Source organism: Haemorhous mexicanus, chromosome 8 (genome assembly GCF_027477595.1).
Source record: "Haemorhous mexicanus isolate bHaeMex1 chromosome 8, bHaeMex1.pri, whole genome shotgun sequence".
Taxonomy (NCBI): Eukaryota; Metazoa; Chordata; class Aves; order Passeriformes; family Fringillidae; genus Haemorhous; species Haemorhous mexicanus.
Genome location: NC_082348.1, coordinates 27,237,736 through 27,265,426, shown reverse-complemented (window position 1 = coordinate 27,265,426; position 27,691 = coordinate 27,237,736). Strand labels below are relative to the sequence as shown.

General features: G+C 44.4%; 1 protein-coding gene across 1 annotated transcript in view; it reads right to left on the bottom strand.

Moving 5' to 3' along the window:
• Positions 1 to 27,691, bottom strand: part of SATB2 (SATB homeobox 2) — a 126,586-nt gene that overhangs the window by 22,440 nt on the left and 76,455 nt on the right. Inside the window, exons 8-10 of the mRNA XM_059853355.1 lie at positions 17,221 to 17,433; positions 12,517 to 12,672; positions 712 to 909 (exon numbers count right to left, since the gene is read on the bottom strand). Of these exons, the coding sequence (XP_059709338.1) occupies positions 712 to 909; positions 12,517 to 12,672; positions 17,221 to 17,433 (567 nt within the window). The remainder of the gene's footprint in view (positions 1 to 711; positions 910 to 12,516; positions 12,673 to 17,220; positions 17,434 to 27,691) is intronic.

The following is a 27,691-nucleotide window of genomic DNA, read 5'->3' as shown; positions in this document are numbered from 1 at the left end:
TGCAATCCACCATCAAACATGGGGAGAGTGAAGGTGGGAGGAGGAACTGCAAGATCCTCAGAGAAATACACCATCAAACATGGGGAGAGTTAAGGTGGGAGGAGGAGCTGCAAGATCATCAGAGAAATGCACAGTACAAACAACCCCCAGAGTGGTCACATAATCTGGTGGCAAGTGAGTGGTACCGAGTGCCAGGGGCTGAACTGGAGGGCTGAAGGGAAGCAGGGCTGCTGTGGAAGGTGTTGTCTCAGCTTTTTAGATTGAAGAAATGTCTCCTGAGCCTCTCTTGACCATCTGGAGATGTTTGAGTTTGTGACATGCATTACTAGTTATTAGGAATACACATCAATCTGAGTTTCTCTTCTGACTGAAGTTGGAATTGCAAAGAAGAAAGTCTGTATTTTCACCTGGTTTTCCGTACATATATTTGTATTTTTTTCTCATTCTACTAATACCTGAGACGAGAGTAGAACAAGGGTGTGCAACCAAAAATTCATACTAGTCAGAAACGTACAGAGGAGCAAAACAATCCCAATGAGGCTGTGAAACAAAGGCCCACTCCTCACAAAATGCTCAGCATGGTCATTTCAGAAGTACTTTGAAGTTTCAGTCAATCCATAAAAAGCCCATCTCCATGCTGCACTCTCGAAACCCCCAGTACTACCCCAGTCCTCCCACACAGCCACCCCGAGGAGGCAGAAGTGCTCTGACCTGCACAGGCTCGGGGGTGAGCTGCACCACGTGCTGCATCCGCTCGCTGTGGTGGTGTCTGGACTCCTCCTCATAGATCACATCCCTCTCGTGCTGGGGAAGGTTCAGGAAGCGGCGAATGGTGCAGAGGTTCTCCCAGAGGGTGCGGTTTTCCGGGCTTGGGTTTTCTTTCCAGCGCAGCAGTTCACACAGCCAGCCCTGCAAGGGTAGAGACAGCACAGTCAATTCACCGAGCACCAAAGAACCAGGTGTGAGCAGGAGGTCAGCTACACTTAAAGCTCTGGGCTGGAAGTTTTGCTGGTCTCATCTCACACATAAACCCCCAGCACCCCAAGCTGCCATTTGGTCTCGACAAATCTGTGATATATTCCATTTCCTGCAAGCTGGAAAAACGGAAACAAGCAGCGGTGCTTAGCAAAAAACAGTGCCTTGTCCTCATCATATTCACAGTGTGTTCAAAATGCTCAGATATAAATATTTTCCCTACAGAATAGCAAAGATGAAACAGAAATGCTTCTTCACTTCCATTTCAGAGTCCGTTCATTTCTTCATCCAAGCAAAAGAAAAGGAGGTGTAACTCCTGAGACTTGCTAACAATCCTCACTGCAACCTGCAGCCACAGAACCAGAAATTCAACACAATTCCAAAAGGCTAGAATATACTATCAAGACTTCTGATTTGCTTACACTGTGTAAGCAAATCAGCTTTGAACCCCACTAAAATTTTACATCTTTAAATAATAAAATCTAAGAGAAGATGTAGCCTTACATAAAGGGAACCCTCGAGAATAGCACAAAAGCAGAAAACAGGGTCATGCAGAAGTTACTAAAGACACCAAGACCCTAGGCAGAGGTAACTCTAAACCCAACTACAGATCATAGTAAGAGCATATTTTATTTGTGCTGTCTTGTTTAAGGTTAGTTTGAAATGCCTTTAAAAGGTTACTGTTATATGGAAGGAGCTGTAGGACCCCTCCACAGGGACCGACTGCTCCGACCTCTGAGGTGAAAGCATCCAGGAAGAGGGAATGACCCTGAACCCCGAGGGCAAGGACAGCCAAAGGACAAGAGCTGCTGGGGCGAGGACACCCTGCGTGTGCCGAGCATGACCCAGAGTCCCCAGCAGGTGAGGCAGGGGACAGGCTCTCCTGCGTGGCCTGGGGACACAGCCAGCCCGTCCTGCCTGCCAGCAGCCGGCCCACTTGGGGCTGGGGACAGTGGCTTCCCTCCTGTGCCTGCACGGGAGACGCAATGCAAATGACAGCAGATGAGAAGATAATGCCGAGGATGCTGTCAACGCGCCTTACTGACTCCTGTCAAAATATTTTACCTAGTAGCTTTATAACCCATCATTTTCAAGCTACAGCTCCGCATTCTGACACCATTTTGACAGGCACCTTACAATACCTAAAAGATAGCTTGATCAATGTTAAAAATGTTTGGTACAAGAAGTAGCCAAAATTGTGTTTTTCTGAACAGTGACCAGAGCAAGCTGAACAGCCAGGTTCACTACCAGCCCACAGGGGGGCTTTTTGGTATTGCTTTTTTGTGTAACAACTTGTAAGTCATTGACAACTTCTACCGTGCACTCTAAACCCCGTGTATAATATCATAAGCCGTTGTTTGTGTTACTCTCCACTGTGTCTTCTGCCTTCACCCCCCCCAAAAAAGGCAAGATTTGATTATCTCCGCTGCATCAGCCAAGACAGCAACACCAGCTGTTCTCATTGTGCAGCCTCTTCCTCACGGCCTACATGTTAATAACCTGATCATTCCATTTTCTCCTTCAACTGCCGGCTGCAGCACAGCGAAGAGACAAAAACCCAGGCCCATCTGCAGCAGCTGTAGGCACTGAACTGTGAAGCCACCAGGGATTTATAAACTAATCTGTAACACAACACTGCCTTGTTTTTACAAGTGAGAGGCCACATTTGTGCAGACCTGATCTTTTCTTGCAATAAACTTGGAGGGCTGGGGGGTAGGGGGGCAAGGATGAAAACAAGAGATATAATAATTTTCTTAGGGGAAAAAAACCCTCTGTGTTGTATTTTAAAAGTGTTCTGATTGGTATTTGGGCAATCTCTCAGCCAGGTAAAGTCTGCATTTTAATGTGGTTTGGCTACATCCTTTACCCTCAACTGTCCTCCTTCCACTGCTCAGAAATCCTCCAAAACTTTGTCTCTTTTAGAGAAAATATAGGAAGAAAATCTCCCAGCTTTGCAATGTTTTCTCAGGGGTTCCTCCATGTCAAGGAAATAAATTTTGAAACAGAAAGTAAACCATCTGTAGTAAAAAAAAATTCTGTTGTTCCCTGTTTTCAGTGATCTGAGTAAGTCTCCAACTGAACTCTTTCAGGATGTTTCAAGCAGGTGTGTTTAACACCTCCCGGGGGCTGCCGCAGCACGAACACCCATCGCGTAGCAGAAAACACAGGATAAGCCCTGCAGCTGGTGGAGCTGGAGCCCATTGCTGGGCAGAGCTGTGAGAGGATGGGGTGCCTGGCTCTGGCAGAACCCAGGCCCAGCTCGGCAGGGCCACGTCCCCTTCCCAGGGCTGTTCCGGGCAGCCCGACGGTGAGTGCCGCGCTCTGATTTATCTGTCCCGTTCTAATCAGCGCTCATTACAATCACTTAGAGCAACACTACAGGCCTCATTACGGACTAGGCACTCGCTGCCATTAGTCTTTAAGAAGGATAGCGCTCAATTTGCCTGGCAACATGCGAGGTCCTGACCTTGGAGCTATTAGGGAAAAGATTAGACTGCAGTGTGACCATGTGTGCAGACATGAGCAAACCAAATTAATTTCTGGCAAAGGGAGGCACCAGGCAAGGACCCCGCCATCCCGAGGACACCTGAGAACTTCTCCATTCCCCAAAGGAGATAAGCTAATGGCACGTTTAAAGGAGCCTGGTTCTGAAGGTGAAGCACATCCGTGGTATTTAGAGAGATATTAATCCAGTTTCCCCACAAAGTATTTGCTTGGCTGATCAGATTAAGGGATCTAGCCTTCAACAGCACACCCCCACCACAGCAGGCCCCAAGAAATCTGTGATACTTCACAGCCTCAGACATATTGCACCATGTGTACCCAGCTGCTACAATAATTAGCTTATGAATGTATCAGCTGGTTCTGTGATTTTTATAAATAATAACTAACCTACAGAGCAGAAAGATTTCCACGAGCCTAATATTAGCAAGAAATTGCAAGGTGCGCCTAACTGAATTGTCGTTGTGCTAAATGCCCTGTCTTCTCTCACGTTGTGCGAGACTGCATCTCCCCCAACGCCATTTATAAATATTTATTTTTGCAATGTATTTGTGTCAGCTTTCTTCACAAGAGCCATTATTCGCTCACCCCCACACATACACACGCATACCCACTGCGTGCATGTGTACACTTATCTGCATCAAGTCTGTCCTTTCACTACTCTTTTTCTATCCTTCCCTCTCTTTATTCAAGCATTCATTCAAGACCCTCTCTATCCATCTATGGGGCTGTTTATTAGGCAATAGCTTTGACTAATATGTGAGAAAACACAGCGTGCTGCAGCTTACTCACATGTTCTTTATGGCTGCAAGTATCCGCCTTCCCCATGCACAGATGAAAAGTCTGCATGGGCTTTTTTTAATTATTTATTTAAATAATCTTAGCACGCCATCCAAGAAAGTTTTGCAGTACCAGGCAAAAAAAAAAAAAAAAAAAAAAAAAGTGTAAATGTCAAATAAAACAGTGACAGATGACAGTATTCTCTATTGAATAGCACCGTTTCTTCGTGCATGTTCAATGAGAACTCATGAATTATTAATACACAAAATCTCCTTTTACTGCTAAAAATCTCAACTTGGCGTTTTTTGGTTACAATTTTTAAATTTTGTTTTATTTATTTCTTTGGGGTCTGTGTATGTTACACAGAGCTTTCCAGGAGAATTATTTCATTTAAGAAACGCTAACATACAGAAACTTTTGTAGCTACAGCCATTCACAGTGAATTTTCATCTACAGCTACATTTACTGGCATGAAGAAGGAAAAGTGCAGGAGATACTATCTCACCACCTTTTCCCCCACTCACCCACAGCATCTGAGCTCACTGCATTACAAGTAAATACAACTTCTGTGAACATATTCTGAAAAATCTAACTGATAACACACCCCTCCCCAGACCTGTAAGATGCTGCGTTTCTGGTCCTGCCTCCTCTGCACATCACAGCTCTCACTCCACCACACAAACAGCCCCCTTGGCTGCCAGAGTTACCAGAGCTTGATACACACCAGTGTCACTATGGGTGGCAGAATCCAGCCCTTAATGTCAGCTTCTAAGGTTCTCAAATGGGAATGTCTTCCATTAAAAATAAGAGGAGGAAAAACAGCACAATTAAAGGATGCTTTTGGCACTACATTCAGGCACACCCAGCGCTTGTGGTTTCAAGGAATTCTGCTCAGAACTTCCTTCATTTCACCCCAGAATTTCTAGAGGCATCGAGAATGCAGTCCAATTTAGCTCATTAAAGAGAGCTGCAGAGAAGTGGTGGCCTCTATTTTTGTTGTTCTCATGAGACAAGATAAACATTTTCTAAGCATTTCGTTTGATTAAAAAAAATAATATCATATTAATGTCCTATTTTTAACCCCTCTGTCTTCCAATCAAATACATTTCCACATAGCTAAGCAAACAACAACAAAAATCTGCAGAAGGCCAGCCATTCCCATTGTGCTTTTATGCTGCTAAAGAAAAAGCATGCTTAGAACAAGAAAGTGTGAGGCTCGGTGTCCTCAAACCCCCTGAAGGACAGCGAGCTGGTGCAGCAATCCTGAGCCATATCTCTGTCACTTATCCCAGAGACCTGTTCAGCAGCTTGACCCTTTCACTTTTGCTGGGCTTACCCTGGAGCAGGGCAGCCAGATGTACCAGACTACAGTAAGGTCAGTTTTTCCAGCACGCAGGACAGATGTGCACTAACACACTGACCCCCAAAACTGCTGCCTGCAGATCTGCTGCCCTGCAGCCTGCCAAGGACCAAATTTCTGACCAAGGACAAAGAAGGCACATGGGAAGAGCTCAGGCTCACAGTCATGCTGGGGTACAGGCCCGTGTTTACACTTTGCCAAAAGCCACTGCAGGAGGTGGCAGTTGGGTGTCCACGGTGACTTAGTCACAGGCAGCTGTTCTGCTTTGAGCATGGATAAGCCTGCAGCTTAACTGACCTTGTGTTTCCCTGCACTTACATTAAAATTAATAACAATAATAACAACAATAATAACAATACAGTTGTCTGCACTGACATTTTCTAAGGTCTCCAGTGAAAGCATGAGTAGGCAAATGAAGAGGTTTTTAGTAAGAGTGATTCAGGAATAAATCTCAAAAATAAATGTAAAAGGCCGTTTCCTCACCCACATCATCAGTGCAGAAAATGTCAACATATGTGACAAAAGGAAAAAAAAGCAGCAATGATTGACGCAAGTCTTGAAAGATTAGTAAAGAAATGCACTCTTCAGAGAAGGCTCCCTTTCCACCTCCTGTGGGATCACAGGAGTCCTCTGGACAAACTTCCTCAGCATCTCTTCTCTCTGCTTAGTTTGGGACTCTACAGTGCAAAATGAGCTAGATGATATTCAGCTCTTGTTCCTTAGTCGCCCAACTCTCTTACCATGAATCCAATAAGTGTCTATTAAAATAAATAAACCCCCTAATGATTCAAGATAACCTAATCAAGAAAGCTGAAATGGATAAAAGACTAACTGTAATGGAGAGTTCTGTCATGGCTTCAATGAATTCTTGATGAGAGCCGGGGGAGGGGGACTGAACCTGAGAAGCTTTACTTGGAGAATTTTGATATAGTTCAAGGTTAATCACTCAACAGTCTGGATTTTCTGAAATGCTTGGTACTTTTCCTCCCCAGAAAATGCAAAGCACTTTCATGAGGCCCAGTTTCCCACCAGCCTCATAAAGCATGAAATTACTAAAAAAAAAAAGAATGAGATACATGAGTCCTGAAGTACCTTAGAGTCATGGGAACAGCAAGTCTGCTTAGAACTCTTGGCCTCAGAGGGAAGGATGCTGTGCACTGAGGAAACTTCCAGCATTCCAAGTTCAAACTAGCTTCTCCCCACACTAGAGAGAACGTGTGGGCTTGTGGTTAGGGCAAGCAGCCCACCATCAGCTCCCGGGTCTGCCAAGGACTTTGTGAGTGAAGTCCCAGCTCCACCACTGTCCCTTAGTCATTCAGTTGCTGAGAGGCCAGTGCACTGCTGCAGATACTTTCACAGAATAGTTTAGGTTGGAAAGGACCTTTAAAGGTCTCTAGTCCAACCCCCCTACAATGAGCAGGGACATCTTCAATAGATCAGGTTGGACTCTGAGCAACCTGAATGTTTCAAGGGATGGGGCATCTGCCATTTCTGTGGGCAGCCTGTTCCACTGTTTCACCACCCGAATTGTAAAAAGTTTCTTCTTCTGAATTTACTCTATTTTAGTTTCAAACCATTACCCCTTGACCTGTCACAACAGGCCTAGCTAAATAATTCCCATTTAAATATTGCAAGGCTGCAATGAAGGCTCCCTGGACCCTTCCATGTCCAGGCTGAACAGCCCCAGCTCTCTCTGCCTGACTTCACAGGAGAGGTGCTTCAGCCATTTGATCATTTTCGTGGCCCCCTCTGGACTTGCCCCAACAACAGCTGAAATCCCTCCCAGGCTGGGGACCCCAGAGCTGGATGCAGTGCTCCAGGTGGGGTCTCACCAGAGCAGAGGGTCAGAATCACCTTCCTCAACCTGCTGGTCATGCTGCTTTGACTGCAGCCCAGGACAGAGTTAGCCTTTTGGACTAAGAGTGCACTTCCACAGCTCTTTACCAGCTTTTCACCTACTAGCATCCCCAAGTCTTTCTTGGCAGGGCCGTTCTCAATGCCCTTAATCCCTCAGCCTGTGCTGATCCTGGGCTTGCCCTGACCCAGGTGCAGGACACTGTACTTGGCCTTGTCAAACCCCATGAGGTTCATATGAGCCCATTCCTCTCATCCTGGATGAGGTCACACTGTGATATACAAGTCTGTGAAAAAGAAGCTCAGTCCAAAGATACACAGAAGAAATTCTAAGTTTGGTCAAGGAGAGAAATGTCTTTCTGCATTTCCTCCATATGTGACAGGAACATCAAAATATCCACACAACAGACACACCCCAGCTGCAAAGATTCAAAGCATCATAAAGAAGGCACTGAGCTAAGGCTGTAAGAAGTGCCCTGTATGCACACATTATACACACTCCACCATCCTCACCACCAGCTGCTTTTTCTAGCTGCTGTTCATCATCACAGAAGCTAATTAGTTTAAGGCCAAAGAAAACACCTATTATAAGCTAAATGGGAGAGAGAAGGCATCCCATCCTATCAAATGAATACAAGGGAATGTAGGTTGAGAAGGAAACAGAGGAAGGGATGAAATTAAGGGTTTCAAAAGCTGATCCTTCCTCAAAGTGACACTGCTCATTCCTCTTGCAGTTCCTGTACTTCGTTTTTGGAGTACGAGCAGGAGGTAAGGGCATGGGAAGGGGGCCACAGTGTGGAGTCCCACCAAGCATGGGATCCTGCTGGGGGCTAACAACCTCCTTGGCCTGGAAATGAGGCAGGGATCCTGAAAAAGGGAAGTCAGAGGAAAGGCAAGGAACTGTCATAGTTATTTTCATCCATAGGCCTGGGGTTTTTTTTCACAACAAGGGCCTCAGCTGAAGGGCATTTCTTCCCCCAAACTCAAACCCTCATCAAGTTTATTGTTTGTTTGGTTACTTTTCAACAAGGTAAAAGTACAACACAGGGACTGATCCTTAACATTTTTCCAAACGTTGCTCCAAGGGATCTCTTTTGCTTTATTGTTGTCCAACTGGAATAAACTCCGGTCCCTTGAAAAGAATTTCAGTTTCAAGGCTATACTTTTTGTTTTCATTGGACAGGTGGAGGTTCCATTTGCCCTTCCCAGGCCTGATCCCCAGCAACATGCTTCCCCATGCCACCCCAGGCTGATTAAGAGTCTCTTGCCCTGGCAGAGCTGTGGGAAGTTTGATCTCCATGTTCACACAAACTCTGCCCTCCTTCAGACTGTCAACAATGGCTCCAGCCAGCAGTGCCCACTATTATTTATTTAATTTGATAGTCATTGTTTACTACAAACAGAACTACATACCTAAACCCAATTTGAAAGACTAAGAAAAAAAATATCTGCTGAGCACAGCACAGCCTCTGACAGGACTCTCACCAGCAGAGGTCAAAGGGGAGATACTGCTGCACAGCATTTGAGTCACACGGTCATGGGGAAATGGTTTTCCTGGAGTTGTACTGTGGAACAGTTGCAGAATTAATGTAGAAGCCAGCTGTAAAACCAACAATCCAAACACAATCCAATGTCTCTGCCTGTCCCACTGCCCAGCTCTGCATACACACAGGCCACCAAACCTCTCTGAAAGAGCACACCAGAGACCTGTCTTCTTGTGTATGAAATATAACCAGAGAAACCTGAAGTGTAGACCAGAAACCATACCCTGGTGTTTCAGCTACACTCAGAAACAGTCCCAATGTGCTAATACAGCTCCCAGGTTTAGCCACTGAAAGGGCACTAGCAGGCAGTACCTCCAGACAATCCTGCTGTCCATCAGGTACATCCCTAACAGCTGACAACTAAAATAGGAGGGCAGCTTTGGAGGCTGTGTTGTGAGGGCACTGAGCTCTCAGCTCCTGCTGGCTTAAAATACAAAGGGATGCACAACACTTCACAAAGGCTAAAAAGATCTAGATATAAGTTGCAAGGAATAAAATGCATATTGAGGTGAATAAGTGACAAATAAGTCAATGACTAAAATGAATGGCTTGAAATCTTTATGAAGGTGTATTCTCTTAAGGAATCCTCACCATACTGCCTTGGTACCTCCATAAGGCCCAGAAACCTGCCTTTATGTTGACTTGTGGGCTCTGTGATTTGCAACCTCAGTTTCTAGAAACTGCCCTTCTCTTCAGTTGCTGAGACACTGCCATGACTTAAGAATGAAGATGGTTACTTGTTAAATTAGAGATCAATTAACTCCACCAGTAGATGATGCCTCTTGAAATAACTGTTCTCAGTGGGTACCACTCTTCCTGTACAGAGACAGAAGAGGAAACGAGGTCTCTGTAGCCTCTGGATGTTCTCTCGGGTACATGACACACAGCCCTGCGTATAAAATGTCAAAACATCCCTGTCGGAGATTCACTGCCTGCTAAAACTGTGAAGATCTCACAGCACCGTGGATTGCTGTTGACAGAACAGCAGCGCCCAACATAACACATGCCTTGTTAGCAAACTGGAAGCCTCTCAGTAGTCTGGGGTGAGGGAATAATAGAGGAAGCCAACACAACACAAGCCAGGCCTGTGGAGAATAGCAAGTGAACGAACCTTGGCGGAGAGTCCAAGCAAAGCCTCAGACTAGCTCTTTTTTCCCCCCTTTCAAACTCTCTCTTCTGCAAACATGGGCAGTTTTCAATGAGTGCTTCCCACCATGTAACTCAGCTGCTGAAATCAGCAGCATTTTCACCAGAAATCTCCACAACTGGCACAGCTGGCCTGTGCAAAGCGTTGGGAACACCCAACTGCTAGTTTTCAGACGAGCCAGACCTAAGGCTGACCATGCCACCGTGGCTCTCCCCTATGCAGGCAGCTGTGCCCTTGCTTGTTGGCACTCCTCCGGGCCACAGAGCTCCCCAGCCAGCGGCACAGGCACACCAAGCCAGGCTGGGGCAGGCACACAGGTGGGCTTTGAGGCAGGGGGTGGCCCTGAACCACAGTGGTTCTTGGCTGTGGCTTCCTCTGTCCCTGCTTCCAGTGCCCCCATAAACCACTTTCATGCTCCAGCAGAGCGCTATGACATCTCAGCATGGCGAATGCTGGGCCATCCCAGGGAGCCAGAACTGCTTTGGCAAGGCTGCGAAACAAAAGAAACATCAGCCTCAGAAACACTTCTTTATTCGCTGCTGCTGAAGAAACAAAACCTTTATGTGCAGTAACTCTGCTTTAAACAATAACATTTGTGGATCCTGTTCTTAACCTTTTGCATCTGGTGTTCAGAATCAGCCCTGCTTTTTTTCCACGTGAAAGACTACAGATCTTATTTTTGTTTTGGCGCTGGTGTGCAATGCTGCCAGAGAAGTGCACTCAAGCTGGCACAGACCAAAGCTGGTGAGCCACCCAAATTATTGTTGGGTGGTTCAGTCCCTCTCTATTTCAAGAAGCCTCTGGGTATAATGACAGGAAGCTTGCAGGCAATTTTAAGCCAAACCTCAGAGAGGCTGGCATTCGGTCTGCTTTAAAACACTCCTTATTAAAAGCTGTCCAGTCCGGATTCTGGGTGGAACTTTGATATCTGCATGGAGCAAAGAATAAGGGGCACGTTTGCAAAATCAATTGTGCAGTTTTTATATTTACTGCACGTTTACCACATATGTCATTTATTACACAGTGGAAAACCGTTAAATGCACAGTAGTTGTGCCAAGTGGCATTATGCTTTTAACAGCTTTATTCGTTTAACAGCTCCAGTTCTCATTATATTTTGCCATGTGGTACATGAGATTTTTATGCATTTAACAGTTTAAGAGGGTTCCATGGTATTTTCCTTTTATGTATTTCATACTGAGCCTGGGATTTGGTTTGGGGGGTAGAGGGAGTGTAACCCCCTTACCCGGACAAGAGAAAGCAAAACACAAAGAAAAGAAATTATTACCTTAAGAAGGAAAAATTAATCAGATCTCCCTGTGTCAGGACACAAATACCTGTAAGAAGGACAAGGCTCTCCCATGTGCTTTGATAGCCTTTGATGCTTTCTTTATATGCCTTTCAACTGCTTATTTTACATCTGCTTTAGTGACTGTAATGTTGTTTTCCTGCACAGAGTGAAGTGTGTGTTTTTCAGAGTGCATGCACCTAGATACTTCCATCCCACTCTCTCATTGCCACGTGCACATTTGTGCATTTTTTGTGTGCATACTGATGCTCTCTCCTTGATGAACTGAATAATTTCATCCAGGATCAGAAGCAGCTTTTTTCACTGAGTAAAGAATTCCTTCCAACAATCTCCAATCCACTTGCTGCCCTTCAAAAAAATCTGTCTGTCCTCCTTTCCATAAAATGCCTTCTGGTGCATTATATTTTTTTAAAGAGCTGGATGAAATTTTTAAATTAATGGATTCTCTTCAAGAATTTCACCCCGACCTAGGCTTGCTCGCATGTATTTTTTACACCCAAGGTAGAAATGAATCCAGCAGAACTCACTGCAGTGCCTTCTCATGCCTTTTTGTAAAAATAATTGGATACGATGTGAATTATTCACATGGCAATAGCGTATGCAGCACATACAACATGCTAAAAAGGAAACACCTGCCTAATATGCTGTTTCCCATTGCCTTCCCTTAGTTAACCACTTGAGAAAGCAATTTCATTACCTGCTGTATGAGTAGGGTCCCACCATTTTGGAAGTTCCTTGTCCTACTAGCAGAGGTGTAAGTTATATACCACACGTGGGAAAAGACAGACATGTTTGGACAAAAGGGGAGGAAAAGCTTGGCTGTGAACTGACCCTTTCCTCAGCCTCTTTTAAAAGGGAAAAGCCAACACTTAAGCAGGCAAAAGCCAAACATGACAGGTTCCCCAGAGATGAAAATTATTATTATTTTAGGAACAGATGTAATTTTATTGGTGGGAGAAGAGATGGATCTAGTCCCAAACCCGGAGCTTGCTTTAAAAACAAAACCCCAAAAAGCCCCACAACAATGAAATCCCCTATACCACTCACCTGACTTTTATTGGCAGCCACTTTGGCAAACAGAGCTTGAGATACCTTGGCCCTTTTCATCTCCTGTTGGATCTCATCATAAATGGCAGCTGTGATGTTGACGTTGGCACTGTCCGCCTTAATGGGGAGGTCTGTTGTTGGTGTCGAGGTTTTGGCCTACCAAGAGACCATGAAAATAATAATTAAAAAAGTGCTGCTTTCAGCCCAGCCATCTGTGCAGAAATTATCAAAGGATTTCAGTCAGCTGATGCCAAACTGCATTAGCTACAGAGGGACACTTCCTGTCCATTATTCTAATCAGGTTAATTGTGATTGGAAATAATTGCAGTGCATTCCTATAGGACATGCAAGGCCCTGTCAAGCCTCCCCCTCTCCCTCTCCCAGCATGTTTATTGAGCAGCTCAACAACAAGATAGGTAGCTGGGGCACCGGGCTGCAGGCACACAATGACACTGGCTTTGCCAGCCAGCTACTGCAGCACAGCCACCAGGCTCTACCTTCTCCCCCTCTCTCTAGAAGTGGCCTACACCTTGGAGGAAGAGCCAATTCTCCCAGAAAAAATGAGTAAATGGGTAGAGGTCTCTAAATAATAAATTATTACTCAATTTAATGCACTCCCTCAAGTCTCCCTCATCCTTTATTAAAACTATACGTATGTCACTTGAGTACGTATGGTTTCCCAGCCTTATCATCATTATGCTAGCCAGACAGTCACCTAATTTCACCTAGGAAATCAGTGGAAATGAAAAAAAAAAATAAAATCATTTCATAAAGCTGGGCTTTGGCATGCCTTTGATGTGCTGCCCTCATTCTCCTAAACTCATATTGAGATTTTGTGTATTCCACTGCACTCCTTTTAATTGAATGATTTCCCATCAGCTTCTGTGACAAATGAAGGACAATAACGGACGCTGCCCGTGCTTTCCCTGGGCTGGACTACCCCTGCATGGCTTCTGTCAATTCAGCTCAGAAGACTGATACAGGATGTCCATTTTAAAGCCCCTTGCACTGGTGGTCCCCAGGATGCAGTGGCAGGAGAGGGAGTGAGGGTGGTGTGCTGCTCACTGAGTGCTCCCAGCAGCAGCTGCCCCTTGGAGACAGATCCCATTGACTTTCCTGGACTCAAAGAGGAGAGACAGCAGGGCTGATCACTGCACACCTTAACCTTTTAAGGGAAACGTGGGTTACTGATATAAAATCTCTCTTTTGTCTTGAGATGTAGAGGTCTTAGGAAAGCACACAACCTAAATGGCAAAGCTCATAGTTCCCAACAGAGCCAAACCACCCATATACATCCCAGTGACCCTCATATTTGGCCCAATTATGAACCTTTTCAGATGGATCCCGTTTTTGTGTCAGAGGGGAAGTCTGCTAGAGTACATCTAATGTTAATTTTTAACTAGGCAAACGTGCTCAAATGTTTATTTGTTAATAGGAAGGTTAACTAGGCAAAACCAAACCTTCTGAAATTCTTCTGTTTTGTTGTCCTCCAAATCCTCTTCTTCCTGAGATCTCCTCTGTATGGAGGCCACATTAATAATGGAGCCAAAATCAGTCAAGACAACACACCAGACTAATCACTCTTCCTTACAGCTTCCAGATAAAGCCTAACCTGTGTCTTCTCCCTTTCCAGGCTCAGCAGGCACTGCTCTGGGCTTGTTCCCTGCCTGTCACAGGCAGGACACACAGAGAAAGGGTGTAAGATTTTCCTGTTCCCTGAGGCCAGCCCCGTGTGCAGGCAGAGGCAGCTGGACAGCAGCTGGGGCAGAGCACAGCCACCATGCTCCAGGAGGCCAGGGCTAAACCACTGCCCATCCACAGGGCATGAGCTGGGGACAGGGCAACACAGGGACTGACAGGGACACCCTGCTCTGAAATTCAATGTTTACAGACAGGTGAGAGTTAGGGCAATTGTGGGAAATGTAAGACAGAAAACAACAGAGTTCATGGAAAGGAAAAGGACTGTCCAAGTCTGTCAGGACTGATTTAATGGAGATTTGTCAGATATAAAAAAGTCTTCCCAGGCACTGGAGCCTTTGGCTAGCACAGCAGCTGAGGTCACCATGGCCTCAAAGGCTGTTATGGATGTCTGAGATCGTGAGAAGAACAAAATTAGCATGTAAAAGAAAGATTTAAAATCTAACTCCGTCCTGCATGGGTCTCCTACACTTCTAGGTCCACAGCCAGATATCAGGAAAAAGCCTGCCCTGCACACCCTGAAAGCTAATTTTTTATTTAATCACCAAAACAGGAAGGGCAAATACCAACCAAAAGTCAGTAAAATAAAGTATTTAATGTTAGAAGTCTAGATTCAAAGCCTGATAATTAAGGAGTTTGACACTATTGAAACACCTTATTGCCAACAGTGGGGAAAAGAAAAAGTGTTTGCAACCACAGTGCCAGAGCACTGCAGCCCAGCCCCTGACTGTGGGGATTCTGTGTGCACACAACAACTCCCAACAGCTTAGAGCATCTTCCCCCCAACAACAGTACCCCATTTTCTGGATCAATCTCTTGTTCTCACCTTGAGGCAGGTCCTGAGCCAGGGATATCACAAGAGGGTGGCTTGGGGCTGGCTCAGAGTCAGGGAGAGCTGAGCTGGGTTACACCTGCCTGCACAACAGCCCCAGCACGAGCACTTCCACAGGTATCTGCCATCCCTCTCCCAGCCAGCACACTCAATCCCCAAAGCCTTGCCGCAGGGTATGGGTATCTATGGAAACCATGTTTCCAACTGCCATTCCATCACCTTCTCTGGCACACTGACACAGCTCCTGCAAGGCTGCTACAGCTCCCAGCACTGCTGCCCCAGAGCACCCCGTTCCAGGGTAGGTAAGGGAGCTGCCTGGGGAGCCTGCGAGGACGGCATTTGTCTCTCAGAACTAAGAGCAGGCATATGGGGAAGCGCAGTAGCCGTGCTGCCTGCCCGGGAGCTGGGAAGAGCCTCATTTGCAGAGGTGTCCAAGTTGTCAAAACAGCACCTGTGCTGACTGGTGCTGGCCCTCTGAGGGCTGGGGAAATGTTACACAGCGGGCACAAGGCAAGCGCTGGGTACACAAACCTTTGTGTGCTGCTTTTGCTGATCAAAAACCTCACAAAATTCTATTGGATTCTTCGAGCTGAAATAAGGCAAATATGTGCTGGTTTATACTTCCAGACTACGGTTTTCTAGCAACATTTAGCTCTTACAAAGGCATGCAAAAAATTCCATTATTTTAAATCATGTTCTAGCTGTGGCTAGAGCATGAGAAAACGGCATATTTCAACACAGGAACAAAATGGGGCAAGAGATCCCATTTTTTTTCTCACCCGATTGCATCTAAACTCTCAATTTTCTTTTGGTGCTTGATTCTAGTACAAAACCTATTGAAATAAATGTAAGCAGGAGCAAGCTAATTCTTTAATGAATTGATACCAGTGTGGAAAGTGGCTACACTATTTAAATAGTAAAACAGTGTACCCACTATTAAATTCCCTATATATATTTATTTTCACCAAAAGTTAACCTAAAAAGATAAGGAGCATACAATGAGTTTCCCAGGTAATGAAAATTCAGTGTCAAATTTGGGTTGGCAGGATAAGCTTGCTTCCAGTGAAAACAGTTCTTTACATCTTGTATTCGGTAATGTACATGTCTGGCTTAAACTGAACAACCTCAACAGTTTCTACAAAATCAACACACCTTCTCTAAGGATAGTCAGTTTGAATGTAAAACTTCACTCCCCCCAGCAGTGCTTGCTTGCTTGCTTGCTTACTTTTAGCAGCTGTGACTAGAGCATTCAATGAGAAGTGATCATTGATATTATTAGAAGGGTTACACGGGCCCATTTACTAAAGATCAGTTAAGTGCTAGAACTGACACATCATGTCTGTACTGTTAGAAACTTCAGACTCGAGTCAGGCAAATGTCATGACAGGAACTCACCAGCAGCCCTGTACAAGCACCCTCACCTTGCAGAGTACATGTGTGGGACTGCATCAGCCTGGTACAAGGGGGGGATGACTATTACAGTGTAGTGTGTGGATGCTTGCTCTTAGTGCAAAGAACAACCTACCCAGGGAAGAGTGGGTGGCAACTGCACATTAATAAACACAAGCAGTTCAGTGAATGAGATAACAGCTGCTTGGGAGCTGTAAGCATCATCTTCCTTCCCAGCACGCTGTCCATCTCCACTTTCTGTACCTCAGACATTTACTTGTAAAAACCTCTAACGCAGGGACCATCATTTCCTATGCAGAATATGGAGCACAGTATTTTCTAACAACATCTACCTAATGCACTATTCTGTTCACTAGACACTTTTATAGCAACATATATGAACCAGAAGCCCAGAAATTCCCTGTGCTCTGAAGAAGGCAACTGACACAGGTAAAAAGCTACATGCACTGTCTTTCCATAACATATTCCATAATAGCCATTTAATGGACATATATCAACAGCCTGGATGTAATGCCCACATGCACTCTTCAGGCACTAACATTACATACTGTTTTGCCTTATAGCATTGATTAAAGGTAGAATGATCATCACCATGTCTTAATGACATCCACTAAATGTCTCTTAACAGCCACTCCAAAACCTTACAAAAGATTTTCCACAACTCATTTGGGTAAGGGCAGCAACAGACAGGGCAAGGGTGGAAAAAAAACTCCTTTCCCAGAATTATCTAGACAACAAACGGGTAGTAAGGGATTGCATCTTACCTGGGGTGTTCTGGAGGAGCTTGGGCTGCTGGCAGCTGAAGACACCATGCTCACGTTGGGGTTCATACTCCTCTCTCTCTCATCCTGATAGATACGATCCCGCTCCGCGTCAGGCAAGTTCAGGAAATTCTGCATTGCCCGTAAGTTTACCAGGAGGGACTGGGAAGCTGTCCTAGGGTCTTCTTCTTTACGCAGGATCTCTGACAACAAACCCTGGTTTAAAAAAATAAAAAATTAAAAAAAAAAAAAAAAAAAGCCAGTCATGCGTTGATGGGTTTCTTTGGTTTTTAAAAATTTGTTTAGTGTAACCAGCTGGGTTGCAATACTGAGAATCTACATCAGAATCTCATGGGCTCTCCCTGAGGGGATATTTTGTAGGAAAGTGTTTGTCTTCTGGGGGCTGGGGTTTATTTTGGGACTGTCCTATTCTGGCACAGTATTAAGCTTCTGAGTATGGAGATGCTGGATAGGAAGGTAGGTGCACTGGTTAGAAAAAACTGCAGTTATCACCAGGTGCTTGCTGCAAATATTTTAGGAGCTGTTAGAGCTCTCTCTCTCTCTCTCTCTCTCTCTCTCTTTTTCTCTTTTTACTTGAAGCTGGGAACGCTTGGCAATCCTGTTCATCTTTGACAAATCTGCCAAGGTTGGTAAATTTAGTTTCGACATTTAAACAGTACAGGAGGTTTATAAAGAAAAATGTTTGGCTGGGTTTTGATGTTACAGTCCGCTCACTTCAGTTTGGACAATCATTTCTGAAAGGAGAAAAATGAAGCAATAATAAAACCTTAGAATCTAGCTTTAGGGATTTAACCCATTCTCTCATGCCTCATTTTAAAATACCACAGGCTTTACATTGCAACTGTGAATGAACACCATATTAATTCTAGTTTTTACAAAAGCCATTACACAGCATTTCTAAAAAATAAAGAGTAAAAAAAAAAAAAAAGAATTGGAGACATGAAAATGTCATTAAAAGAGGCTTAATGATGGGATTAAATTTATGTGTAAGAGTACGCACTCGCACCCAATAGTTCCACGGATTATCCAAAAGTTAAAGGCACAGCACACAAGTCAGGATCAGGGCCCACAGAAACCACCAAGGACACAGTGTGTGCCACCAGCTTCCCCCAGGCATCCCCTCAGATCTTACACTTCACAAATTGGGACTTCAAATAGCAGCAACAGCAAATTTCTGAACGATACCTGTTTTTGTGTCCATCAAGGCCACTTACATCTTAAGGTAACATATCAGAATGATAACTTACTGTGAACATGCTCATTATTTCAAAAGGCTATTCTGCCAATCTGCTTCCCTGAGCCATCTGACACCGCTCCTGCTCCCCTCCCATCACCTGCAGGCTCCCAGGAACGCTGGCCACTGCAGCCCTGTGAAATCCCAGTGGGAGCTGGAGGGCTCACCTTGGCCTGCTCTGGGAGAGGAGCTCAGCAGCACAGGGACCCTGCAGGCCCCAACACGGCCCTGCTGTGGCTGCTGACACGAGTGTTTTGCAGTTACTTCACAGCCAGCACCCAGGCAAGGGTCCAAGGACAGGCAAGGCTTACTCCCTTCTTGTCAGGAAAATGTTACTAGAAAGCAGCCACATATCCCCAGCCCTGTAATATTTGGTTTTCATTTATTTTCTTCCATATCAGACAGCCTCCTTCAAAAAGCCTTGCTAAAAGCACCACCACTACAGTTGGCCAATTAACTAAACACCAACATTTTTAGTATATATTGACCTTATTTACCAGCCTTACTGTCAAAACCAACTGGCCAACATATGACATATCTGTACCTGCATTTATCTGCTATTAAACACCTGTACTAAAATACACATGTGAAACCTCTACTTCAACAGAGTTTATACCACAAGTGCTCTAAGCAAGCTCCACACACAACCTGAAAGTAGGCTCCATCTTTTCAGCTCCTTAGCTACATAATCAAGCTGAGACACTCCCAATTACATTTTTCTGCAATGATCAGTGTGGGCACCAGAAGGACTGGAGTTGGGAATGGAGGCATGGTTAGCAGCACTCAGAAGTGGGATGTGAGAGAGAAGCTGGCTGGTGAAAAAGGTCTGCTCTCTGCAGAGAGCAAGCAGTGCTGGGCCAGTCCTCTGGTATCTTGTGTGACCTCAACCCAACTGCATGCTCATACCTGCCTTCTTCTTCAGGGTTTACCACCTCTCAGAGAAGTTAAGGACACTTTGAAAAGCTTTCTAAAGTTTGAAAGGCTCATAGGCTGGGGGAGGTTAACCAAAAAAGTACATACAGGAGCCTGAAGCCACAACCTGCATGACCAATGCAAGTCCTTATTAAAATTTCCCCTAAAGTCAGTGAAAAATTCTTTAAATGAAGTAAATAAAGGAAATATTGGTTCCATTGATTCTCTAAATTGCTAATTCCATGTGTCTTTGAAAGGATATGTATATAAAACTTATTTTTGAAAGAAAAACTCAACTTCAAAAATTAATGAGTTTAGTATGAAAGAAAGGGACCTGAAAGCTACTGGAGCTGACTCTGAAACAGTTTTTTTCTCCCTCCCATTTTAGCCTCACTAAATTTATGGTCCAATTTCAAAAATGGAGAGCAGAAACATATGTGAAAGCATGCCAGCAATTACTTTTCCATGCAGTCATTGACTCTGTATGTAAATCAGAGGCTCACAGGTACAAGTGGCTTGCTCCTAGCACTAAGATGTAGCTCAGTGCCTGAGTTACCAACCCCTGTGCTTGCAGGCTCTGATTTATCACCACTAACATCTTTTCATGGGGTAGATTTGGTGCCTGCACTCCTGCTCCCATCAGGGTCTCAGCCTGAGCTGCTCCAGGATGTACTTTGCAGCACGCCTGCTCCATCAGCAGGCTGGGAGCCTCTCCTCCCAAGGCAGGCACCTGCTCCAGGGGGAACTTGCTGCTTCCCCAGCACCACAACACGGCAGCTGCTGGCAGGGGTGAGCCCTGCTCCCTGTGCCCCACTCCAGGCCCACAGGTTGGAAATCTGGCTGCCAAGAGGGTTTTTCTGCAGCTCCTCTAAGTGCTTTGGCAGCTCAGGAACCATGTAAACAGCAGGAGAGCTAATAAGAAAACTGACTCACGAGGGACAAATCTCGTGTCCTCCTGCAGCTGAAGATAAACAACAACAGTGGTAAACAGCAGCAGCAGATAGCTGAGTGATAGGGGAGGATAATAAAATAAAGTGTCTTGAGAGCAATAACGTTGACAATAATATAATTCTGAGCTACTGAAGTATACGCAAACTAACCAGTGAGCAACTTTATAAAAAATAAAGTGATATTAAATAATCTGTTCAGCCTTTTTGTCACCTGCAACAAATTAGGCTTTCAATATGCAAAACATCTTCCTTCCAGAAAAACAAATGATCATGATTTCATTTAATTGTAATTTAATGAGGCATAATGCATTTTTTAAAGTGATATACACCAGGTGTGTGGTGAGGAAACTGACCCAGCCAGACAAACCCTACTGTTTCTATTTTTGAGAAAGCCCTAAAGCCAGCCAGTGACTGTTTTCATTTCTCCAAATTATGTTTCTGCTGGAGGAGGTGAGGGAGGGAAACCCACAGCATTCACAGATTTCTTATAAAATTCCATTGGCTAAATTAGCTCATTCCGCCTTACTTACATCTCGCATATTAAAAAATAAAAATAAAAAAATTGGCAGTTTGCAGAGCAACCAACTCTGCAAACCTAAAAGATCATCTTCAGGGACTAGAAAGTCTCGGTATAACTTTAAATAGCTAAACAGATCTTCTACATAGAACACAGCTCCCAGGATACATTTTAGGACATGCAGCTTGATAATATCTTTGCTTTTCCACTCCTCTGCATCATTTTCAAACCGGCTGCTGAAGAGGCAACTGATGAAGTTGAATGTTCACACAGGCTGTGCTTGCAAACGAGGGGTGTGATCACCCTAAGACAAGGGCTCTGCACAGCCTGGTTTACCCTTGGAACTTGCACTATTTTTAAAATTACACACTGGATCCATAATTGACTTTAAGAAAATAATACCTGTGGTGGAGAAAAAAGCACATGTCCAATCAAAACAAAAAAGTCACTGAATCTATTTAAGGCAGGAGTAATTTTGACCATGTTTTTTCAAACTAGCAGTCCCCTCAGGCCAGCAAAGTCACTGTCACAGGGGTTTGCTTTGCATTTTTCTATGAAACCCCATTTGTGAACTTCTTTTATTTTTATTAACTACAGCATTTCCAGGACAAACAACCCAAACCTCACTGGCACCTAATCTTTTTTTAAGCAGTTTCTGAGAGATGATGCAGTGCAATGTAGAGCAAATGTTATTCCATGTGGAATACTCCAACACCCAGTGGACCAACTGAGCAGCCTCTGAGACACACACAGGCTTGACCAAAGCACACAGAAGGGAAGTGAAGCCTCTGTGCCCTGTTCCCAAAGGGCTGCTCAGGCCTGGAAAGGGTGGCAGTGAGATCTCAGTGGCACAGCAGACTGCACTACCAGTGACCAAAGGCAGGACAATTTCACAACAGGAACTTTTGAAAAGCAATCTGGCTGGGGGCAAGGCCGTGCTGCTGGAGTGCAAGTTGAGGACTCGTGTCCTCCCCAGGGCCACAGGGCAGCAGAGACTCCCAAGCACTGGACAGGGCCTCACAGACATCACATTCAATGACACGGATGGAAGTCATGCTCTCCCTCTTACCAACCTAAACCATCTGACTACAAAACCAGGCACTGATGTTGAAGAGGTTCAGAACAGGCTTTGGACAATCAAAACACTGGCCAAGGCAAAACTTTAAATAAACCCAACTAATGTGCTAAACCTCAGTTTATATGTTCTGCATAAGGAAATTATATATATGAAAGACTGAAAAAACATAAACACTTCTTCAGACTTTCAGTCTATTTGTGCCTCTCCATACTTCAGCTATGGCCAAGAGCAACAGAGAAAATGCTGAAATACCAGAAAAATATTGCTTCTGCAGGGCTTAAAGTTCCAAGTACTTTTAAGCCCTGCACTTATACTGACAAGTCTCAATAGAAAAGCTATTCTGCTTTCCATCAGGGATAGATGTGACCCTGAGCAGGATGAGAAAACGTAGAGATTTATTCTACTTCAACATCTGGATCTTAGAGGTCAGTGATGTCAACCTGTCCCCTCTCAGCACACAAGGTCTGTTTCCAGCATGGAAGGCAGCACCCAGGGAACCCCTGGTTAGCTACACGTTTCTACCAAACTACATCATGATTGTACCTTGAGCATACAAAAACAAACTTGATTTTGCCAGGCTAAAATGACCATTTATATTTACAGCTGTCTGCTACTTGCAGGTGCAAGCTGGAGACAGCAGGTCAGTCCAGGAGCTCTGCAGCAGAAGCACTGGCTTCTCCCAACCCTTCAAGGAATAAAGCATTTCTACCCGCTGCGTTTTTCTCATGTCAAGGCAGGATTTTACCATGACATCTCTCTGCCTCTCTGCATTTACTCCAGGTCTCACCTTCAGTATTGTATTCTGGGCTAAACAAGACATATTCAACAATTCTGAAATACTTCTCTTTGCCTCTAAGTACACAGCACTTGCCAAGAGCCTCTATATGAAGTACTTGTAGGCTTCTTGGAACCTCAGCTCCTTTTCAAATGCTCACTGCTTTGTTTCCATTCCCTTGCATCTCTTCCTAATTCCAGCTAGAATATGAAGCAGAAGTGCTGGAAGTCTATCAGAAATGCTTATCCTGGCAATGTGTCCAGTCCAATTTTGCTGAACAAAATTGCTTTAGATAATCAGTGGAAAATTTTGTGTGGTTAGCCAAACCAAGCACCTTCGTATCCATTCTGTCACCATTTCCAAAAGGCAAAAATGTTTTTGTACCCTGTTCCCTGACCAGCTCTTCTTTCTCAATAGTCAAAATGTATGGTGCTACATTTATACCAGTTTAACAAACCTCAGAACTTGAAGGACTCTGAGACTAACTCTCCATGAATGGGAGACCAACAGTCAGTCACCCAGTACACTTCAGTGTACACCTCACATCAGTCCTTCATTTAGAAGAAATCTTCTGATCTCCAGATTCAGTGCCTACAGCATGAGCCTTGTTCTTAAACTCATTTAACTAATGCTAAAATACATACATCTCAGGAGAGAGCTGCTTAGGCACAAAGCATTTAGAGGCTGATTTGAATAAAACTTCTACAGGGTGCAACAATGACAATTTGATTTTTATTATTAAAAATGAAGTGTTTAAATCCTCAAAGAAAACGACTTTATTGCATTAGTTTAATAAAGCCTCTTTTTTATTATGGTATCTGTTTTTATGAGGGAAGACAGGATCTGCATGTGGATCTGAATGTGGATGTATGAGGAAAAGGAGGAGGAGAAAGACCGACCACCTGCAGCCACAAAGTGCCACCATTAATATGACATGCATGTCAGACCTTTATCCTGAAATATGCTGGGAAATGAGCAAAGACACACAGCTTGTGCACACCGTAGATCTGTGCCTTTGCTTCCAAGGCTCAGCACTCCTGTGCATCAGCTGAGCAGGCAACAGCCACCTCCTACAAGCACTCATTCTGAAAGCCTGACTCACATGCTACTTAAGATCTTTTCATTCAGCCTACTGAATACAATTAAGTTAATTGAAACTGAAATTTTGGGCAGTGCAAAACCCACTGTTGGAACAAATATCCCATGTACCAAAAATCTGCAATTTATTAAAGTAAGCACTTCCCTTACAGACTGCCTTCTTTCCTGAGAGTACAACAGAACACTGCTTGTGCCACATTACACCCAAGAATAAAACAAGCAGGCAGCATGAAAGGGTTTCATGCTATAACAGAGTTTTCTATGAGGATAAAAACCAAGAAAAACTCCCCCCAAAACCCCAAACCAGAAGCCTGGCTAATTGAAAGTCTGTGCACAATGGGGCAGACACCATAGCGATGAATGCAGCACCACTGTCTCACCAGATACCAGGCAGAGAATTAAAGCTGCTTGTGCTCCTCTCATTTGAGTTAAAGGGAAAATTATTTGCAAAAGGAATTCTGTCCAGGATTTGGCTCACAAGCAAATAGAGGTGGAAGAGTCAGTTATTTCAACAAACCATATTTCTGATCTTAATGCCTTGTAGAGGACTCTTTTCTGAACCCACTCCTTTGAGGGAATTTTGCCAAAGAAAGCAAAATTAAAACAAGGAGTCACAACCCACAGCCTTACTTCCTTAGCAACCACACTCCTGCTGTCAGAGCCCCCAAACCCTCTTAGAGGTGACCAGTGACACCTTTGTATGCCCCCAAAGGTGTCACTGGTCACCTATAAGAGGGTTTGGAGCACCTAGAAGAACGTTTAGAGCACCTCTAAGAGCTATTTCCTTCTTCCTCATTGTGGAACCCTGGACTTGCCTGCAGTTCCACCAGAAGTTGGGGCAACACGAAGCATCAATCCCATATTCCTCTATGCCTCAACCCACACCTGCAGCCAAGGTGTGACAAATCCCTTGACCACGGAGGATCAGTGCAGCTGATTTCATCATAAACTTCACTACATCTGAGGCTGGTGGAGTTTCCTCCTCCTCAGGCTGTTACTTCCTTTGATCCAAAGAAAGGTGGTTGGCACCAGCTACCCAGGCAGGAGCTGAGCTGGGTGTGTGCTGCTTTCCCATCTGCAGACTGGGAAGCCAACACTCCCACACGGAGCTACTCAGGGCAGGAAGGAGGGAGCAGTGCTCTTTGGGAAGAAAGTTACAAGCAGCCTGGACACGATGGTGTTTTTATCCAGATCTCTTTGTATCTGGCCCCACAATGACTTGATTTAAAAAGCCTCAGATTCAAGAATATTTCCAGTTTCAGAGGCTGTTCAGTTAAACAAGCACTGGCCACTCGCCCAAACATTTTACTAGTTCTGGCTATTGTATCACAACATTGGCAAAAAAAAGATGCTTGAATAAAGAGAAAGATACAAACTGAAACATTCCTCCAGTCTGTAAGCTTTGCAGTCCACTGGGCACTCCCAAGGAGAGCAGCAGTTCACTGATCAAATGATTTAAATTGTCTGGACTCTTTATGAAGAGCCCAATAAACTGTCCTGACTACAGCTCCAAGAGCCTGCAGCAAAGAGGAACGCTGAGCAAACGAGGACAAGAATAATATGTGCATTTTCTTTATGCAGAACAGGATTCAAATTACCTATTTTCCAGTTTGTATTTTGAAGAGTGGGATCACTTCAGCCCCTCCAGATATGCTGAAAAGCTTTCTAGCAAAGCACAAGGTGCATTTTCATGCATTTCTTTTAAAATAGTCATCTTAGTCCTACTTTTTCCTGTACCCAACATCACCTACCAATTTATCAAAACATTACAACCTGCAATAAGCAAGTTCTGGTTATTACAACCTTTTAGTTGCAATCTGAATGCTATATTAGGAGACAATAAACTGCAGGATGGTACAAGGACTCATACACACATGGGCCAAACTCCATGTGTGTATTCTCCAGGAAGAAGCTCACAGCCCTGGCCATTAGGCCCCCTTGTCCTGCCTCCCATTTCAGAGGATCTCCACTGGCCAATGCATGCTTTCAGGGGCCACCCATCACCTAGCAGTCATCCTGATGTTAAGACAATGCAGGCTTCAGCCAGGTAGGCGTTTTTTGAGAACTCCAGCCTGCACTGGACCAGTACTGCACTGTACTGACAGCCTTTTGACTTCACTGCACTGTTGGAGACCAAGGAGAGAGATCAGCTCCCTCTGTGCACTAAAACCTCCTCACCCTCTACAGTCTGTGTATGCAGGAAATGTACAGAACTTATCACAGCCTGAAGTGCTTGTTTTCATGCGTGCAGACAACATGGCCACAGGTATAAGCAAATATTGCTGTCTTCAGTTATGTATCTCCAACTTCAAGAGGAAGATTTGGATGTTTCACAAGTCATACAATTTCATCTCTCCATCTTCTGACCCTCCTCACGTTCTCCCTCCCACACACATACAAGTGTCAGCCACTTGTTCAATGGATTTAGCCTAGTTTGGATCAAAGCCTCCTCTACTTCATTTAACAGATTTGCTCAGATGGAAGGTCTCAGGGGAGAAATAATGTTAGTAAGAAGGGGCTTTTCAGCATTGAGTATGTAGGTCATTGGACTTTAAAATAAATTAGAGAATAGTTTATCTATTAAACAAGCCTCACAGTACATATTTCATGAAGCTATACTTAATTATAGGCTAATGTGCACCACAGAGCTACCACGAAGGAAGATTAGGCAGTGGCCTGTAATGCAGTGATTAATGCCATTATTAGCTGGCTGGCACACAGCATCTATTATTTGGTACCATCAGGAGAAACAACAGACCTCCAGTTTCCAATGCTGGCACTTCTGTAAAATGCAACAACCCCAAAACTTTCTAGAGAGAAAAACACACCTCTCTGTACCTCAGAGGCAGCACGGGGGATGCAAGGAGGTCAGAGTAGACTTGAATTTCCACTCCAGGTGCCTTTTACAGAGTTTGCTTCTCCACCAGAGATGTGTGGGAATATCCCACACCTTCTATTATGCAGTGCAATACTGACTGCCTGAGCCCCTCTTCTTAATACCCTGAACAGCTCCTGATGTGAGGGGAGCTTAATTTGAGTTATAACTAACAGCTGAGAATATGGAAATGTAACATGTATCTACACTCTTTTGCTACAGGGATGGCTCCTGGGGACATGATGCACTGTATGTAAGACCACTGGTCTTCTGTATTAGGGCACTGTGGACTAAGAAAACACTTGTGAGATGAGCAAATCTTCTATGGATGCTGTAAGACTTGCCTGCTCTGCAATCAGGATGTACATCGATTTACTCAGGATGGAGGGCTAAGAAGCAGGTAATACCTTTCTTGTTGGGGAATGAGCCTTTTATTTAATAGCAGACTTGGGCATTACCAGCCCAGCTATCCCAGTGTAGCTAAAGGGGAATTTCTTGTTCCTTGACAGTGACAAAACCCTCACTGGCAATGTTATAGCTGACCTCTCGCTCCAGTTCAGAATTTGTCATTCTGTCAATACCATCCACCTTGATTATACCAGGCTTTATATACAACAGGTTATGATCCCAGAGGGATGAAAACCTTTTCCAAATTAAAAGCAGCATTTTAAAGAGGAAATACTCATACATTCCTATGCAGTTTTCATTTGATATCCTCAAGGCTAACCCCAGAACTCAAGTGTTTTTTTGAGTGCAGCCATCTTATGAATTTAATGGAAGAAGGGAAGTAATAAAATGTGCTCCATACTTTAATTAGTTCCCTCATAACATGGCATTTCCAAAATGGCAGTGCCAAAGAAAATCATTAATCTAGGAGAACAGACGAAGGCACTGTATGGGGCAAGGGACAGACCTCCTGGAGATATACACTCCCCCTTTCCCTCCTTTGCTGGTGAATCTTACCTCAAATAACAACTCCAGCTACACAAAAGGAATTTGTACCAACATTGAATA